This window comes from Abramis brama (genome assembly GCF_963993115.1).
Source record: "Abramis brama genome assembly, chromosome: 15".
Lineage (NCBI taxonomy): Eukaryota > Metazoa > Chordata > Actinopteri > Cypriniformes > Leuciscidae > Abramis > Abramis brama.
In genome coordinates this window covers 32,028,394-32,047,738 of record NC_139977.1, presented here as the reverse complement: position 1 = coordinate 32,047,738, position 19,345 = coordinate 32,028,394, and the positions used below count along the sequence as shown (strand labels likewise).

Here is a 19,345-nt window from a genome sequence, read left to right as displayed (position 1 = left end):
AAAACGACGCAAATCAGCAATACTTACTGACACGCCAGTGAAGCAGCAACTAGAAATAGAAAAGAATAAGTCTCAATCTAGCAAAAAGTTGTTTCAAAAGAAAGGGAAGCAGAAATCTGGACCTATGAAAAACAAGGCAGCTACATTTACATTTAGTCATTTAGCAGACGCTTTTGTCCAAAGCGACTTACAAATTAGGACTAAATTAAGCAAGTCATTGTGAAGAGGTAAAAAAAAAAAAAACACAAGAAGTGCTCAAAATACGAAGTTCAGGCATTGTTCAGGTAGCATATGCGTAAAATGTGTAAAATGCAACAATTGGGCCCATGATGCTTGCACCTCAGGCCAGGCAATTTATGTGTCAGAATTGTGACTTTGGAGATGAGTCCGATTAGTCAGATACAGGGCATCTGTTTTGTTCAGAGGTTAAATTAAGCAGGTTATCTGCAGCATTCCATTCAGTTATCAGGATCTATGTGCAAGCCATAGAACGTTTGAGTTTAAAGTTCAAAGTAAAGTGGTCTTGCCACTTAATTGAAATGTGCATTTTTTGGTTTGAAATAATTGTTTTTCCAGATTCTCCAGGCACGGATGTTTATATTTCCAGTTCTGTTTTGAGTTTAAAAATTAAAATCAATATTCACAATTAAGTTGTTGTGTTCTTATTTTTAGATAATCTAGTGTGACAACTTACCCTCCCTAGTGTGACAACTTACCCGCCAATGGGGCAAATTGTCACAAGTGCACACTCGCTATTCAACAGTCTACAACTCCGTAATGAGATAAGATATGAAGATGTTATGAATACAACATATGTTCCCAAGACTTCCTTCTTTCATTTGGTATGAGATTTATACCATTTTGATGTATGGTGCTCAGTAAATGTTAGACAGTGTGAAAAGTGTGACAACATACCCCGCTCTCCCCTACATTCTGAGACGTGAGAAATAAAAAGGAACAAAACTAATGTGAATTAAATTGATTTAAATGTGTAATAATTTACATTAAAACAAAGGGTTTAAATGTGTGCTAATAAATCATCCTTTAAAAGTAAAACTGCACCACATTTTTCCATTAATATTTAAACAGGCATTTACAATATGAGAGATGAAGTTCCTGTAAAAAATACTTCATCACTTCAGTGCTCTAATAAAAGTTATAAAAAGGATGTTGTTCAGTTAGTGGATGCATTATTGACCTTCATGTCTCATACAGTTATCAAGAGAACAGCAGAATAAAGTTCACACTGCAGTTCTTATTCTACAAAATATAAATGGTTAATGTACTTGAGTATGAGAAAATTAATTAATTACAAAACAAGTACACATTCTCTGGAAGCCGGGATAAATGAGTAAACTCTGTTACTGCATTCCTACCATCTGGACACAAATCTCATTTGATTACTTGCAATTAATAGTGCAGACAGTACGCCTGAAAATATCTGATTGCTTGAAAGTTTGTAGGGAAACCTTCATAACTCTGATTTGCAAACTATTCCATTGTTTTCATTGTCATTCACACTTTTAATCGATGTCTGATTTACTTTAATGCAAAACAAGTGTTTGAAGGTCAGTAAAGTTGAACCATATCATTATAAATCATGTTACAGCGGTTGAGAAAAGAGAAGGGCAACACTTGATCAAACTCTCCAGATTCAAACTTCACTAAATTTGAAATTATATATTTCAGAAATGTACATATACAAACCACACAGTTAGCTAACAATGTATTTATTTAAAGCAGAAACAATGAGATCGTTGAAGTAATGTGAACATATTGTAAACAAATGAATCGAATATATAGAAAATTGTAGCATTGGTGCATGTTGATTCAGAGTTTTCTTCATCTGAAGTCTTCATAGAGACTGGATCCAAACTGGAGCTGACGTACTCTAGTTTCTTCAGGATGGGCATCCCAAGACAAAACAGAAAAGCAAATGGAAAATACTTAGCTTTGGGCAATGAGCAACTTTGGGCAGTGATTTTTCTCATGAGTCCTTAGAGTAGATAATTGGGTGAATCTCTTCCCACATGAAGAGCAATGATACGGCTTCTCTCCAGTATGAACTCTCTCATGATCTTTCAGGCTTCCTGACTGAGAGAAACTCTTCCCACAGTGTGAACACTTGTACGGTTTCTCTCCAGTGTGAATTCTCTGGTGTCTTTTTAACTCTGTGTTTGTAGTAAAGCTCTGCCCACAGTAGGAGCACATATAAGGTCTCACACCAGTATGAATACGCTCATGCACTTTTAAATACTTCAGGAGTGCAAAACTCTTTCCACAGAAAGAACAAAAGTGAGGCTTCACAGCAGTGTGAACTTTAAGGTGTGATTTTAAATATGATTCCACAACAAATGTTTTATCACACTGATCACAGCTGAAAGATCTAACTCCAGAGTGACGGCGCAGATGATCATAGAGAGGCCTTTTCTGAGTGAAACTCTTTCCACACTGAGAGCATGTGAACGGTTTTTCCCCAGTGTGAATTCTCATGTGTTTATTAAGGTCTGATTTGTGCACGTAAAACAGTCCACACTCAGAGCAGGTGAAAAATCCTTTGTCTCCAGATTTTCCAGCTTGTTTCTGTGTGAAATTTTCTTCAGTCTTTGAAACGGCTGCATTTCCATCTTCATTTTTGAAATGATGAGATTCTTGAAACAGATGCTGTTTGTCTTCATTTTTATATATCGGTTCTCCATCTTCATTTTTTAAATGATGCTGTTTGTGGTCATTTACTTCCATCGAGTCTAAAATCATCATTAAATTCCCAAAAATCAGGAGAAACATATAAAACAAAGTTCATTCTTAATTTAGCACAAATCACAAATCTACTAATATTTCGTTTTAGATGCACTGTTATATCCTCCTGAGAACCAGAAACTTTTTGAGTGAATTTTCTTTCTTTTTTTTGTCTTTTGAACTTTTGAGTTTATTTAGGCGTTTTCTTGTGATAATTTGCTGGAGGCTGTGATTTGTTCACCTCCACACCTGATCCAGATATAAGGGCCGTCCCAAACACTCAACCTTTGCCATTACTGTGCCATCGTGTGAGATTGCGAACCTCTTCGCTATTGCTTCATATTGTCGTAGTTTTGTCTAGTTTAGTTTGTCGTACCAGACAGATTGTGAGTGACTATTTGAGATTGAGAGTGTTTGAGATTTTTGATAATTCTTGTTAACTTGACCCATGCCTGATTGACTATGATTTGGATTCTGATTTTGGATGGTTTGCTACGAACCTGTGTGTGTATATACAGTATATATAAGGGATGTAGGGGTTTTGACGCCATTTTATTTTGTATATATCTTTTCACACTGTTTTTGGTTTATGGAGGAAGCTAAGTTTATTTAGTTTTCTTTATTTTTATTTTAGGAAAATAAGGTTGTTAAAAAGATTGTTTTGTTTGTTATTTTGGCCTGACGCTAAACCCTGGTTGAAAATAATAAAACTCTTTTATTATTCTGCATCTCTCTCTTTCCTTTTACAGATGATCCATAGCGGTCGTAACAATTACATTTTTTGGAGTATAAGAAACTAATTTAAAAAAAAAAATTGTATTCATATTTTATGCTGTGTCCTCATCAGGACTCAGTTAATAAGAAAATAAACTGGCATGATAAGACAGGCCTGCCCCCAACTTAAGATTTTTCTAGTCGACTAGTAGTTTAAGCCATTAGTTGACTAATCACACGTTTATAATAATTTAATTTCTTAAATATATACTGAGGAAATTACTAAACCATAATAAGCATTTAATATAGACGTAATATATGGTCTATTCCGTGCTCACGCACACATATAAAGAATATAAAGAATATAAAGATGAGAACATAAAAAATAGCAAGGAAACATCTAAATTATTTAATAAAGTAGTTTTTTCTGTGTTTTCGGCTGCAAAGATGAAGTTGTTGATGCTGACTCATCATCTTCGCCTACAGAGAGAAATGCACCTTTCATACAGATTACATAATCAAAGAGTATTTCTTTTCGGTTTGAATTGGTTTGAATTGAAAAATTTATATAGTTATATTTTTATAAAAGATATCGCAGAATGATTTGATGCACTATTTTACTTTATGATATATGTGTAAAATTGCCATAAATGTGTAGTCCCATTCTATACAATGTATTTAATTTTAATATTAATGTGTTCTTATGGCAACATGTAATGAAAAAAGAAGTGTAATAATGGGAGTAATAACTTGGCAACATTTTCATGAGAATATATGATATACAATTTCTTTCCCTATTCAGTCGTCATGTCTCCCCAAATGCCTGATAAACATGTTGTAAGTCCTGGTCAGTGTTGTGTTTAACTCATTACAAGTAACTTGAGTTACGTAATCAGATTACTTTTTCAACTAACTAGTAAAGTAACACATTACTTTTTCAATTTACAACAAAATATCCAAGTTACTTTTTTAATAACACTAGTTACTTTTTCACATTTATTGACTGACAGCTCTCCTGTCCTCGTGTTGAGAGAAATACAGTGAGGAGGTGTTGTGTCTTTATGTATTTAATCTCACTGTATTAACCAATGACTTTACTGCTGACTTTCAATGATCTAATTCAACCATACTAATAAGCAAAACTGACTTTAGATTAGATTTAGAAATAAGAGTGTTGAACTTCCTTCTCCTGTATCCTATTGATCTTTAATCCAGATTGGCAGCAGCTGAAAGGTTTGTTCGTTCACGCGTAAATATGCATTTCCTTCAGCCTGAGGCTTATTCATTTCACTTTTAGTCTGAAAGGGCCTTAACATTTGCCAAAAATAGTACTAAACTAGTAATAGTAATAAACGTTTTGGTTGTTATTAAAAAACAAACAAGTAAGCCTAGCTGAGGTGAGAAAAAGTAATGCAAAAGTAACATAACATTACTTTTCATAAAAAATAACTACTACTTTTAAAAGTAACTTTCCCTGGACATGTATGAAATCAGTGCCCTGTTTCATAACAGAGTCATATTCTGATTTAAAACCCCATAACGTTTTGCAGAGATGTTTATTTATGACAAACAATTAGAAAATTACTCCGATTTAGATAAGAGTGCTAAATTTGATTCAGTTGTAAAGGTGAAACCTCCAAACATTTGGTATCTCTAAAAAGCCCTGAATGTGCTCTTTACAGGACTGTGACATGTATGAAGATTTTAAAGAATTTTGCTAAAATATAATGTCCTCTACAGAGGATAAAGTCTATGCCTGGGTCTCAGGAGGAAAGGTGAGTTTTCATCTTAATGTTCCTCATCAGTCATTAAAGAGAATGAAGGAAAACACCAACCTATTTGTTCCTCTGTATCTTCATCTTTTATTCTGCAGGTTTCTTCCTCAAACTCCATCTTTATAATAGTTTGTCCGTAGTTTCTCCTGGAGTAATTCCTCCTGCTTGCTTCTTCTCCTGTGGGAAGATGGGAATATTCCCCAGCATTTAAACTCTCATGAACGGCTGCGGGAGCTTCACTGACTGAAGGAGTGGATTGTGGTCGTTGTTGCTCATTTAGCAGATGATCATCACACTTACAATCACTCTCAATTATCCAGGTGTAAATGTTTTGATCAAACAACTGTTTAGAAACAATTCAACTCCTCTAGCTGATTTTATCTTGCTCTAACATATGATTTACATGCATTAAAAACGGTTTACCAGGTTTCATTTGTTCATTAAATAAAATGAAAACACAACTCATAATCTTAACTAATTTTAATGTGAAAAACCAGCTAGTAATGAGTTTACGCTTCACTAGCGTAATTAACAACATCAGTCGGTTCATTTGGATTAATTTCTGAGTCATTCACTAAATTAACAGACTCGTTTAGTTGTTTGGATTTAGATTTCTCCTAATAAACAGTGATGGCAATTTCAAAACACTGCTTCGAAACCTTCACGAATCTTTTGTTCCGAATCAATGGTTCGGAGCATGTATCAAACTGAGAAACAAATGAACAAGTGTCTGTGGTTTTACCTGATCTCTGGTCAGTTTTATGCATTTGTAGACGTTTTAATTAATATAATTAAAATTAATAACGGTAGTTAATAGCATAATTAACTGAGCCATTCATAGAATTAACAAAACAAACCCTGACAATTGATAAAAGTCAACTGATAATCTTATTAGATTATTAGATAATTGCATTTGAAAGATTTTTATTTTAATTTAAAAATTGCATTCGATTTGTAAAAAGTGTTTTTTAAGCATGTTTGATCCGGGGTTTTGTTGCATTTACACTGTTCTGACCACTAGGGGTCACCGTGGAGACAGGTGTCAGATAGTTTCGAAGCCTCGACACAATACGGCACATTTGCTTTAACTTTTTCAGTGTTCTACTACGAAGCCTCGATCTGCCCACCACTACTAATAAATGATCAAATGAATGAACTCACAGTCTGGAAAACAGCAGATTTAGAGCAGAATGAACGGCTGTGTTCCACTTCTCATGTTTATGTCCCCTTCCCTCGCTCACTTCTCTTCTTCTCCTAGACTCGGATACATTGCTTCGGTTGCTCAAGCGCCTCTACTGGCGGAAACCATATAAGCCATCTAACATTCATTGCTTAGATACAATATTTAAATCACTGTGTTTATCAGACTGTGATTTTATTTTTATTGGGAGAAATCTAAATCAGAAAACTTACACTAAGCTGTTTTAAGGTGACCTAATCTTCATATAATTTAATAACTCTCTCACATGTTTTATTAATGAAACTTGTACCATCTAACTTTAAAATAAAGCCAAGATTTATATTAAAGTCAACAACATCAGTAACACACAACAGTTGAAAGAGTCCAGAAGGTAAATACAGTTGCCTTAGATATTTGAAGATTGATTTTTTATCCCAAATCAAACATATTTGGGGAGATAGATAGTGTTTGTATAATCTCAAACAAGATAACAGATGTTATTTTGATTGTCTTGTATCTTTTCTAATCTATGAATGTTATATAGTTTAATGTTGATTCTTGGTTTCCGCCAGTAGAGGCGCTTGGGCAACCGAAGCAATGACACACATCCGAGTCTAGAAGAAGAGAAGTGAGCGAGGGAAGGGAACATAAACATGAGAAGTGGAACACAGATGTTCATTCTGCTTTAAATCTGCTGTTTCAGACTGTAAGTACATTCATTTTTATCATTTATTAGGGGAGTTTTAAATCTAAACGACTAAACGAGTCAGTTCATTTAGTGAATCACTCAGAAATGAATCGACGGATGTTGTTCATTACGCTCGTGGAACGTAAACTCGTTTTTTCATTGCAATTTGTGAAGATTGTGTTGTTTTCATTTTATAATGAAACCTTGCAAACATTTTTTATTATTAATATAAATTATATCTAATGTAAGAGCAACATATAAATTAGCTAGAGGAGTTATTGTTTCTAAACAGTTGTTTGAGTAGTTAAAAGCAGGATAGACAATTTGTCCTAGAAACATTGTTAGTAATGCTGGTTGAAAGTAAAGATCGACCATTGTTCATTTTTTTTTCTTCATAAACAATACCAATTATTGGCATGTTTATGTGCCTGATAACCGATAGGCTATACAGAACCAAATATGTAATTTTTTTTTTTTTTTAACCATTCGCCTATATCTAGCCTACTACAGCAATGAACTGAAAAAAACTGAACAAAAATTTTATTTAACACTTTTTAAATAGGCTACTGTAATTTCTGCAATTTTACCCCCTCTTTACATACCAAACAAAACACTTCTACATCAATAAATAGTATGAAAGTGTGCAAAACAATATAGCCTACTGCACTCAAGTGTCTTTTTTAAACAAAATTATTGATAAGGTAAATAACCAGGTAATGAATATAGCATGCAAAATAATTAATTAATTGTATTTTTATTTTAAATTTATTTTTAAAAGAATAAAACATTCTAAACCGCCTGAATAAAAACATTTTGCTTTAGTGTATCTTAATAATCCCAGTTGCATCTTTTTAAAGCAACAGCATATTAACAGCAGGCAAAATAAATTTACAAAGACTACGCGAGTTCATCTCTATTTTTTAGCAACAAGTTGTAACTACATAACAAGCGTTTATGTTATGATATCTCATTTGAGCATTAATGGCTGTTATATTTAATAAAGTTTTTTAATAATTAATTGCCACGAGATCTCGCGAGACTTAAATATGACAATATTTCTCGTCAAGCAACGGTGCATGAGGGTGCCACTGTTACATTTACATTACGGTACCCACTGCAGCACCGCCTCCACTGTCGTTTTGCTGTTTTTATAAAAATAAAAACCATTGTAAACTATTGTAAACGTCTACTCTCCTCATCCAGCACGAGTTGAAGTCGCTCACCGTGCAGCAGGAATCACAGTCCAGTGATCACGTGACGATGGTGGATGATTCGTTGCGCAACAGAGCGTCTGATAAATGTTTTGGGGCGGTTCACACAGAACGCGTTTTTCCCTTGTTTTTCTATGTAAACGCGCTCGACTGATGTTTATAACGTTGCGCTCACGTTTTGCATCTTTTGCAGCGTCTCGCGCATGACACAGCATTCTAAAACGCGGCTCTCAAGTTAAAATCAGTTTAACTTTTAACAAACGTCTCTGGAGACCTTTTGTTTTTTCCCCATTTCATTGCCAGCGTCTTGCGTTTTACAAAGCAAAAATGCGTTTTGTGTGAACGGCCCCTTATCTTGTAGAATGTGTGCTCAGCACCGCCACTACGGAGTAGACTACGCGCAATCACGAATTTGAAAGTGAAAGTAAACGCGAGTTCCCTGATGCGCGCAAATTATGCTGCATACACTAGCCCGTCTTCCAATATCAAACCTATCTCTGGACTGTGTAGTTGTGGCTCTGGTCTCACCTGTCGCCATGTCTCAGCGCTTTAATAAAGAGGACACGCAACTGCACGCGCTCAGTGCATGCGTGCATGCATGCACATCAAGGAACCGGATTTGAACGGGCTTCGGTACCACCGGTACTTAAGAAAACTTGGTACCGTGATGTTTACATTTTTTTAGTACCGAAGTACCAGGTCTTTTGACAACACTAGTTCACATAGACATAAAAGCATTTTGTTCTATTAGAAATCCATTGCACTGTTTCTTTACCTTGACACCAGAGAAAGCGCAAGAAATCTCTGCGATCCTTTATGACTAGAAAGCAGTGGAACATATGCTGAATGTCAGCTCTAATAGCCACAGTCTCCCTACGAAATTTCAGCAACACTCCCAGGAGGTTATTATTGATGTGTGGCCCCTGCAATGGAGTTGAAGTCTGCACAGACCTTGTTTGGCTTCTTCAGATGATAAACGCCAAACAAAGGAAGATACTGACACTCTTGGTCTTTCTTGAGTGAGGGAGCAATTTCTGTGTGTCCGTTGGTGAACATGTTCTCCATAAACTCAAGAAAATTAACTTTCATCTGAGGATGTTTGTCCAAAGTATGATGAAGTGAGGAAAAAAGGATGTAAACAATATTCCTTTTTATTTGCGAGCCTACTTCTAGGGACTTGAAATGGTAAAAGAGCCACCCAGCCATTGGATTCATCTTGATAGTACTTGCATACTTGTCCATTATGCGAAGGAACCTGTCATCATCCATTGACAGAACAAGCTTGTGATCTCAGGATCATGAGGATCATCATCTCAGGATTGATTGGCCTAGCTTCTCGCTTGCACATTGCTAAAGCACTTACAGCTTCTGTTGCGAGATGTTCTTGAAACTGAAGTTTGGTTCCATACTGTTCTTTTACTACTTACTGACTTTAACAGAGCCAGAAGAAACTGGGGCGACCACTTTCAAGGAGGTCTTAAAAACATCTATAGCCCCTTTCACACAGCGCTTTGAACCCGGGAAATTGCCGGCAAATTGCCAGAGCGCCTTCTGTGTGAACGCAAACACGACCCGGGATTGATGCCGGGATCGATGCCGGGTTGGGGACCTAGTAACATTGCCGTGTTCAGTCCCGGAACGCGCGCTGTGTGAACAAAAGCCATAATAATGCCGTGTCGTAGTGATGATGCTGAAGCCGGGATCGTTCGCCAGCTGTGAAACGGTGCGTAGTGCGCAAGTTTATGATCGAATCAAAGAGAAAAAATGCACAAGCGTGGTTTCTCGAGAGAGAAATCGCAGCTCATAAGCAAACTTAAGACACTGCTGAGACATTAAAGTCACATCGATGTCACGTGTCTTTACGGGATTTTTACGGGTTGTGTGTGAACGCACTCTCTGATTCCGGAAAATCACTGGCAGTGTGAATGAACCAAAATCAAACGAACCCGGGTCACTTTATCTGTGTATTTTCCGGAATCTCTGTGTGAAAGGGGCTTATGTGAGCAGGTCGATGAGCTCTGTTGACGGACCTTGTGGACCCTACTAAGGTCCCTGGAGGATGGAGGAGGATGTTAGCATCTGGGTCAGGGGCTGGTATTTCATCAGCAATATCCCTGAGGTGACAAATGATGTGCTGATCTGGGGTAGGAATTTCAGAACGAACATTAGGAATCTGATTGCACTCTAGCAGTGTAGGAAAATGAAGGCTTGCCTTCTTATCCAATGACTCCACAATGTAGCCACTTGCTCTCCTTCCTGTTGTGTCTTTTAATCCTGCACATGTCTTGAGTGAATACAGAAAAGAAGATCCTTTGATATGAAACGCTTCAAAGTATTCTGCCCTTGCCAATGAGCGGTTGCTCTATTCATCCAGAATTGCATATATTCTTCTGGATTCTGTTTAGTTACCCACAGGATAGACATTAACCAAACAAATCTTGGAACATGCTCTAGCACTCATTCCAGCTCCACACACTTCAGTACACTTTTACCCCTTTTCCACCAAAAAAGAACTGGTTCGGAACTGGTGCTGGTTCAAAGTTGGTTCAACTTGCGAACCTTCTCAGAACCTGTTTGTTTTTCCACTGACTAGAAGGCCCAGCGAACGACGTCATTATATCACTGTGTACGTTGCCATAGGCTACGTCTTAGCTTTCCTAGAAAGGCTTGCGCCAAATTCAAACATAACAATTACAATGTTGGACTACATTGTCTTTCTGCAAATGTTTCTCCTTGCCTCGCGATCATATATTGGGGTTAGAAGAAGACGTTTAGAACACATTTGTGCTGCTCGTCTGGATTACTATAGACGGAGATTATGCTCGAGAAGAAGTTCGACAATAACCCCACCCCCCGACGTAAGCATGACGTGGTTAAAGAACGGTTCTAGTCCAGCAAAGAGTTGGTGCCGCTTTGGAACCAATTTTCCTGGCCGAGAACCGGTTCTTTGGCTGTCGAAACACAAAGAACTGGTTCGCGAGTAGGCACCGGCTCCGAACCGGCACCAGCACTGCCTTGGTGGAAAAGGACTATTTGTTACCTCTTGATTAGTTAATTCACTTTCCTCCCTGCTATTTTCTAAGACAAATTTTTCTTCCAGGGTGCTGGGCCAGGATGTAGAGCTGAAACATGATGATCACGATCACATTCTCTGCAATGGATTTCAGCTTTGTAGTTTTTTGACATATAATCTATGGAGGAGCAGCACCTAAAGCATGCTGATAGTTCTTTAAGAAGCTGTTTGCGATCTTCGAGACTTATCGCTCTAAAGCCTCTGCATGTGTTTAGTGGATGAGTGGATGATTTATCCTGTCAGATGCATCTCGTCACAGACATGTTAACTTGGGTTTTATGAGCAGCTATTGAAGCTTGCCTGCATTTATCTGATCTGTCTATCTTTTCTTGTGGTACTGAAGAAAAAATTAAGGCTAGGATCTGTTCTTGTTTTAACTTCTGAACGAATGAAGTCAGCAAGCAGAAGGCTCTTTCTTGTACTTCGATCCCTACGATATCAATTTTTTTGGATGTTATACGGTGTAAAGGTAGGACAATCCAGGAAGATAGTCATCCAGCTTGGTTGCCTCCAGCTCTGCAAGCTGATCTTTACATGAAATTTTAGGGAAGCTTTCCAATTTGGAGAAGAGTGCTCTTTCAATTGCCTCTGATGAGCCATACATTTTATCGAGCCTATCCCAAACCATTTGTAGACCTCCAAATGGGTGCCTAACATTAACTGATTTAATTCTTCATACCTATTCCGATGATTCTCTTCCAAGATATTTGATGAGCAAATCCTTCTCTTTATCTGGCTTAGAGGTCAAGGTATGCAATGGATTTTTTGAAAGATGTTCTCTAAGCCCAATTATTTATAGGTTGATCATCAATGAAATTCAGTCCAGAAGTTACCAACTAACTATGTGCAAGGTATTTGGCCAGGCTGTAAGTGTCTGACATATGCTCAGGACTGCTTTGTGATTTATAGCTAATGCTTGATGTCTTACATAGTCTGCAGTGCATTGGAGGCTGATCTCTTTAAAGGGGTCATCGGATGCAAAAATCACTTTTTTTGACATCCCCCATGGAAGAGAGGGGTGGGGTGAGCAGTTGCTCATTATCATTTAAAGAGACATGTATCGAAATGGGTCGCTGTGAACAGAGCTGTTTTTGAGGAGGTAAAAATGTTGTTGTTTTACACAACCATTGAGGAATTTTAACCAAAGTATGTTACAAACTTTACATGAAGACCCTAAAGAATCATACCAACTTGTGGAAAATGGGCATCCGATTACCCCTTTAAAAGACTCTGATGCTGATACATGGTCTACTTCTGTGAAGGATGCTGCTAGAATTTCTGCTTCTTCTATGGTCACATCCCTTTCTTTCTCACTTAATTATAACATAAAACGCTGCAATAAAAAACACTGCTCACAAAACAAAATTAAACAAATTCACTTACAGATATTGAATTTCAAAGGGCTTTGATAGGCAAGATGAAGCTGGATGTCTGTGACCACATGGAGCACCTTGCACAACTAAAGCACTGAAGAAATATGGCCTATTTCCTCTTGAAACTATAGGAAACTAGGAAAACGCAAAAATAAGTATCAAAATAAAAGTCCTTTAAACCAAAGTTTAAAGTCCAGCACATACAGAATGGTTTAACTTTAGCTTTGTGAAATTGTTGTGAAACCTGCACAAAGAAACGGACTGAATTAAAATGCAAATTCAGTCTCTGACAGCAGGTGGCGATCAAGGATAAACGTAAACGCTTAAAGTATCACTTTTTGGTACAACTGTAAACACAGCAGATGTGCTTATAAACACTATTTTATATGAAGAGAAGAGAAAAAGAAAATGCCATCGAAACTATTCTTAAGACTAATCAGAGATACATATCCTATCAGAGATGGATTCATATAAACTAACCCAAACCCAATTCAATATTTTTATTTTCCTATATTTCGAGAATCATGTACAGTGATCTTGCTGTGCCGGGTATTTTCTTTGCGTCAGTCTTCAGCTTGTCCCATCTCTGGCCTGTGTTAACGTTCTGTTTACAGACTTCGTAATATTTTCACACAAATGACATTTCAGGAAAGTATTGCAATGCAGTTTGTGTGCAAGTCCCGAATAGAGATCAGCCAAAATTGTTGCCAATCGTTTATATAAAGCGCAAACCGGCCGTTTACGATTTATGGCCTGTCGACCGATGCATTTCTACATAAAAGGGCGCACCACAGCGATTATTTGATTCAATTTCGGAAACATATGCGACCAAAATGGTCGTAATTTTGAGCCTTGATTAATTAAATGGATAGTTAACCCAAAATGAAAATTAGCCCATAATTTACTCACCCTCAAGCCATCCTAGGTGTATATTACTTTATTCTTTCAGACGAATACAATCAGAGTTATATTTAAAAATGTCCTGGCTCTTCCAAGCTTGATAATGAGAGTTAATGGCTGTTCGTCATAACGTTGTGCGACAAGTTCAAGGGTTACTCTTTTGGCGTAAATCGATGTATACGGCCATCTGCCGGAAGCTAGTTATTTTAGTTTTTTTATTTTTCTTACACAAACGCATCGCTTCACTTCAGAAGACCTTTATTAACCCCCGGAGAGCAGTGTCGAGCACTTTAATCATGAATAAATACACTTTGATGGACTTCCAAAGTCAAACAGCCATTCACTCTCATTATCAACCTTGGAAGAGCCAGGACATTTTTTTAATATAACTCCCATTGTATTCGTCTTTTGAAGGAGGCGTGGAATTGGAGATGTTCTGAAGGAAGGGTGGGATCTTATGCTTCCAAAGCTGTGGCGCAAACTCGCTATTGCTAGCCTCTCTGAAAATTATCTCCCCTACTTTTAAAGCTGGATATTTCAAAAGTGATTGTTAGTGTGATAAGCATCTGCTAAATAAGCAGCAACAACCACAATTCACTCCTTCAGTCAGTGAAGCTCCCACAGCCGTTCATGAGAGTTAAAATGCTGGGAATATTCCCATCTTCCCACAGGAGAAGAAGAAGCAAGCAGGAGGAATTACTCCAGGAGAAACTACGGACATACTATTGTAAAGATGGAGATTAAGGAAGAACCCTGCAGAATAAAAGATGAAGATACAGAGGAACAAATAGGTTGGTGTTTTCCTTCATTCTGTTTATTGACAATAAAATACATCCAAAACTAAATATTAACAGACTCACTAGTTAACTAGATTTGTACTAAATTGAGAATGAACTTTATTTCTTTGCTTCTCAACTGTCCTTTTTAATTGAATTTAATATGTTGATTTTAGACCCGATGGCAGTGAATGAAGACAAACCTCATCATTTCACATATGAATATGGAGAAATGACATGTAAAAATGAAGACGAGCAACATCTGTTTCAAAAACCTCATTTCAAAAATGAAGATGAAAATGCAGTCGTTTCACAGACTGAAGAGAATTTCACACAAAAACAAGCTGGAAAATCTCGAGTCAAAGGATCTTTCAGCTGCTCTGAGTGTGGAAAGAGTTTTATACGTAAATCAAACTTTCAGAGACACATAAGAGTTCACACTGGAGGGAAAACATTCACATGTACTCAGTGTGGAAAGAGTTTCACACATAAATCAAAACTTAATGTGCACATGAGGATTCACACTGGAGACAGGCCTTATGCATGCTCTCAGTGTGTAAAGAGTTTCATATTTAAGTCACACCTTAATAGACACTTGAGAATTCACACTGGAGAAAAACCATTCACCTGCTCTGAGTGTGGAAAGAGTTACAGACATGAAGCACACCTTAAGACACACATGATGATTCACACTGGAGAGAAGCCTTATTCATGCACTCGGTGTGGAAGGAGTTTCATTCGCAAAGAGGATTTAATTGTGCACACGAGAGCTCACAATGGAGAAAAACCATTCACATGCCCTCAGTGTGGAAAGAGTTACACGACTAAATCAGAACTTAACAGACACACGAGAATTCACACTGGAGAAAAACAGTTCACATGCCCTCAGTGTGGAAAGAGTAGCGGACAAAAATCAAACCTTATAAGACACATGAGAATTCACACTGGAGAGAAACCTTATAAATGCACTCAGTGTGGAAACAGTTTCACATCCAAAAGCACTCTCAAAGATCATTTGCACCTTCACTCTGGAGGGAAGTTGTTCAGCTGTGATCAGTGTGATAAAACATTTGTTGTGGAATCAAGCTTTAAAAGACACCTTAAAACTCATGCTGCTGTGAAGCCTCACGTTTGTTCTTTTTGTGGAAAGCGTTTTACACGACTGCAACATATGAAAGAGCATGAGAGTATTCATACTGGTGTGAGACCTTATATGTGTTCTGACTGCGGGAAGACCTTCATTACATCAGGCGCATTAAAAAAACACCAGATAATTCATACTGGAGAGAAACGATTCAGGTGCTCAAACTGTGAAAAGAGTTTCACCCAATTATCTAGTCTACAGATTCATAACAAAAAATGTTGCCCCAAGTTGTCTAAGCAAAGTTCATGTTCAGCTCAATCACTTACAAATAATAGACTTATAAGTAAATAATTTGAAATTCAGATTAATCAAAAGTTGGATAATTTGCTAAAATTAGTGGTGAATTTTGATTGTTTGTCAATGGGAACCTGTGGGGAAGGTCAAAATAGTGTAGAAAACTAGTGTTACCTTAAAACGATTTGTGAAGAGATGTGTTTTGTTTCTTTGTGGAGTTCAATTATTTTCATTAATTGCGCATATGAGGCATTTGTGTAAAAGTCTATTAAATCATAATCCATATTTCAAACAACTTGTTTTAGCTGTTTACACATATATTGAAGACGTTTTTGTATTGAAATCTCTGCACTCTTTGAAATCTCTCTGGAAATATGAGATTTAAGAATGAAACAAGATTGTAAAACTTGTATATATATATACAGTTGTGGCCATAATTATTAGCACCCCTAGAATAAATTATGAGTAAAAAAGCTTTGAAGTATATTCCCATTCTTGTTCCATAGGAGTATAAATATGAGGAAACAAAAGCCAAATTCCCTTAATCATCCAACACAATGAGTAAAACCAAAAAAATGTAGTTCTGATGTGCAGCAAAAGATTGTTGAGCATCACAAAATAGGAAGTGGCAGTAAGAAAATAGCCAAAGCATTGAAAAAAAATCCCATTTCCAGTTCAAGTTCATATCAACTAAAGATGTTACAAATGTGCCTGGAAGACGCCGAGTGTCTGTATCGTCCAACTGCATGGCGAGGAAGAAAGGTTATGGCCAAAGACTCTCCCCAAGGATCACAGCTGGAGAATTGCAGGAATTAGTTGAGTCTTAGGGTCAGAAAACCTAAAAAAAAACTAACAACCCCTGCATCATCACTTGTTAATTGGGAGGGTTTAAAGTAAAATCATTTTCTCTCATCCAAAAACAAACTCCATCATATCCAATTATCAGACAACTGACAAATGGGACCTAGTTCTATGATCAGATGCAACTTTTTTTGCAGTAAACGGCGATAACAAGTACCACATGCATATGGTTAAATATACTGCTAAATCTTTAATGTTGTGGGGCTTTTTTTTTTTTTTGCCGGAGGTCCTGGACTTCTTGTTCAGACACATGGCATCATGACTTCTAGCAATTACCAACGTGTAAAAAAAATTTTTTTTGGATTTTAACCTGACCGCTTCTGCTTGAAATCTTATAATGGGCCGTGGTTGGATCTTCCATCAGGACAATGATCCAAAACAAACATCGAAATCAACACAAAAATGTGTCTCTGATCACAAAATGAAGCTTCTGCCACAACCGTCCCAGTTCCCTGACCTGAACCCTATAGAAAATGAGTGGGCTGAACTGAAGAAGAGAAGCACCAACATGGAGCTGGGAATCTGATGGATCTGGAGAGATTCTGTATGAAGGAATGCTCTCTGATCTTTTAGGTGTTCCTCAAACTCAGTCATCTTTGATCATATTTACCAGGGGTGCCAATAATTTTGACCACAATTGTATGTATATATTTACTGTATACATTACAATCACGTTTCATATTCTTAATTTTCATAGTTTCACATTGTGCAGCAAGATATTATGAGAATACTAAATAGCAGCTGTATATACATAAGTTTCCGATTCCCTTTCATAATATGGACAGAGAGAAGATGAAATTGCTCTGGAAAAGTGAATGTGTTCTGCGTCTGTGGCAATTTAGTAGTGACTTATTTTGCAGCTGCTATCTAGTAGAAATAAGGTTTAAAATTAAGCTGATGAAAGTTCTTACACTGTGATCTTGTTCTTGTATTTTGTTCTTCTGTTTTTATTTTGACAACCAGTTTGTTTTTAAAAAGTAATAAAATGGAAACTTGTCGTGTTTTAATCAGATTTTGTGACGTCTCGATTCTCTGAATAACTTGCATGAGCTTCTCTATATGTAGTAGTTATGGCAATAGTTTGGCAGCGCCACAGTCTAGATGACGCCATTTGTTTTCATTTCAACCATGTGACCTTGTTGAATCCATTGTGATTCGCAAACGTACACTGTAGAAAACAAATTGTTCAGAATGTGCATGAGTACATTATGAATCCATCTTCCAAACCATGTTTTGTCTTATCCTGAATAACTACAGTACACCTACAATAAGTGTTTATATTCGGACTATTTAAGACGCAACCACCGCGGAGTAACTGAGTACTTGCATGACTCGTCATAGACATAAACAGAGAGAAGTAGCTTAGTAAAAACAAAAACAAATCATTAGCTGCTGAGGACCATTAAGATGAAAACAGACATACAATACATCTAAAACTAGATACTAGTAGACTCGGTAATAAACAAGATTTTTGCTAAATTGAGGCTTATATTTCATTTTCTAAATAAAATGGAATAAACTAATATGACTCATTAATTAAAAGTTATTTAGTTTGCATTAAAAAATGAAGGGGTTTATCATTGTATTCAACATTGCTAATCAACTGTATAGAAAGAATCATTCTTTAAACAGACAAACAAAAAAACGACACCAGATGTTTGTTTCTTTTTGTATACAATATGAAAGGAAAGCAAACTAGATGTATGTGGTCTTGAGTTTGACCTGAACTAAGTTTTAAGAACTTAACTTGTTTATATCTTATAACTTTGACAAACTTTTTGGTTAAATATAAAATACAAATTAACACATATTTCAAACAGATTTTGCATAGTCACAATTCCTGAATGAGTGCTTCTTAAGACTCATTTACTGAATCATATACTGAATCAAAACACTTATAAAATCGGCCGTAGCGGTTACAGAATCAACTCAGAGATTGAATCCTGAATCTCATGTGTGACTTGGGGCCCTTTAACGATCTATTGGGGCCCTATTTTAATGCATGATCTAAAGCGCACAGTGCCGAATCTATTTTCTCTATTTACATGGTGGAATTTGCAAGCGAAAAAACGTAACCCTCGAGGAAACGGATTAGTGCGTACACTTTGTCACATAGATGCTCTGCTGGCGGAGACAAACCATCTATGGGACAAAGGGAAGGTGTGTTGTGGACCCGCCTATAGGTGCACATTACTAACATGCTTTTTAAATAACCAAAACAAATATTTCGCCAATGACTTAAGGCCAGGTTTTTGGTGATCAATGAATCAGTCTATTTCAGTTGCTTCAAAATAGCAATGCGCCGACAATGTGCCTGAAGTTTAGCACCATCTTCCCCAAATTTCTAGTAATCCTGAAGACTTTAATTAACTGGTTCAGGTGTGTTTAATGTGGGTTGGAGCTACACTGACCAGCGCTGAGCTTCACAAAACCTTCATAAGCCTTAAGGTCCTTTCACACCTACCTTGTTTGGTCCAGATTTTCAGACTTTTCAGTTTGATCCGAATCAAAATTACAGGTGTGAAACCTCCCCTGGACCACGGTCCGGACCAAACAGATGGAATTTGGTCAGACAAAAAGAGGAAGTCTTGGTCCACATCAAACTTAACAAAGGTTTGGTTCGTTTCTAGTGTGAAAGCATTTTCTGTATGGTTCGGACTTTCAGAACATTTACAGG

The 19,345-nt window shown here is 36.9% G+C and overlaps 2 protein-coding genes across 2 annotated transcripts in view; one reads left to right on the top strand and one right to left on the bottom strand.

Annotated features, from left to right (window-relative positions):
* Positions 1 to 1,270: 1,270 nt before the first annotated feature.
* The window catches only part of LOC311097047 (uncharacterized protein), a 37,072-nt gene continuing 18,997 nt past the window's right edge, over positions 1,271 to 19,345 (bottom strand). The window contains exons 6-7 of the mRNA XM_084136509.1: positions 5,289 to 5,405; positions 1,271 to 2,747 (exon numbers count right to left, since the gene is read on the bottom strand). Coding sequence (XP_083992635.1) covers positions 1,948 to 2,747; positions 5,289 to 5,405 — 917 coding nt within the window. The 3' untranslated portion in view covers positions 1,271 to 1,947. The remainder of the gene's footprint in view (positions 2,748 to 5,288; positions 5,406 to 19,345) is intronic.
* Positions 7,044 to 17,678, top strand: LOC311097514 (uncharacterized protein). Its single transcript, XM_084137249.1, has 3 exons — positions 7,044 to 7,114; positions 14,325 to 14,444; positions 14,606 to 17,678. The coding sequence occupies exons 2-3, from the start codon at positions 14,387 to 14,389 to the stop codon at positions 15,862 to 15,864; spliced, it is 1,317 nt and encodes a 438-aa protein (XP_083993375.1). The 5' UTR covers positions 7,044 to 7,114; positions 14,325 to 14,386; the 3' UTR covers positions 15,865 to 17,678.

Excerpts from the sequence above, each read along its gene's own strand:
- LOC311097514 (XM_084137249.1), top strand. The coding sequence starts at position 14,387 with ATGGAGATTAAGGAAGAACCCTGCAGAATAAAAGATGAAGATACAGAG. Across the intron at positions 14,445-14,605 it reads AGATACAGAGGAACAAATAG|ACCCGATGGCAGTGAATGAA; the intron begins GTTGGTGTTTTC and ends TGTTGATTTTAG.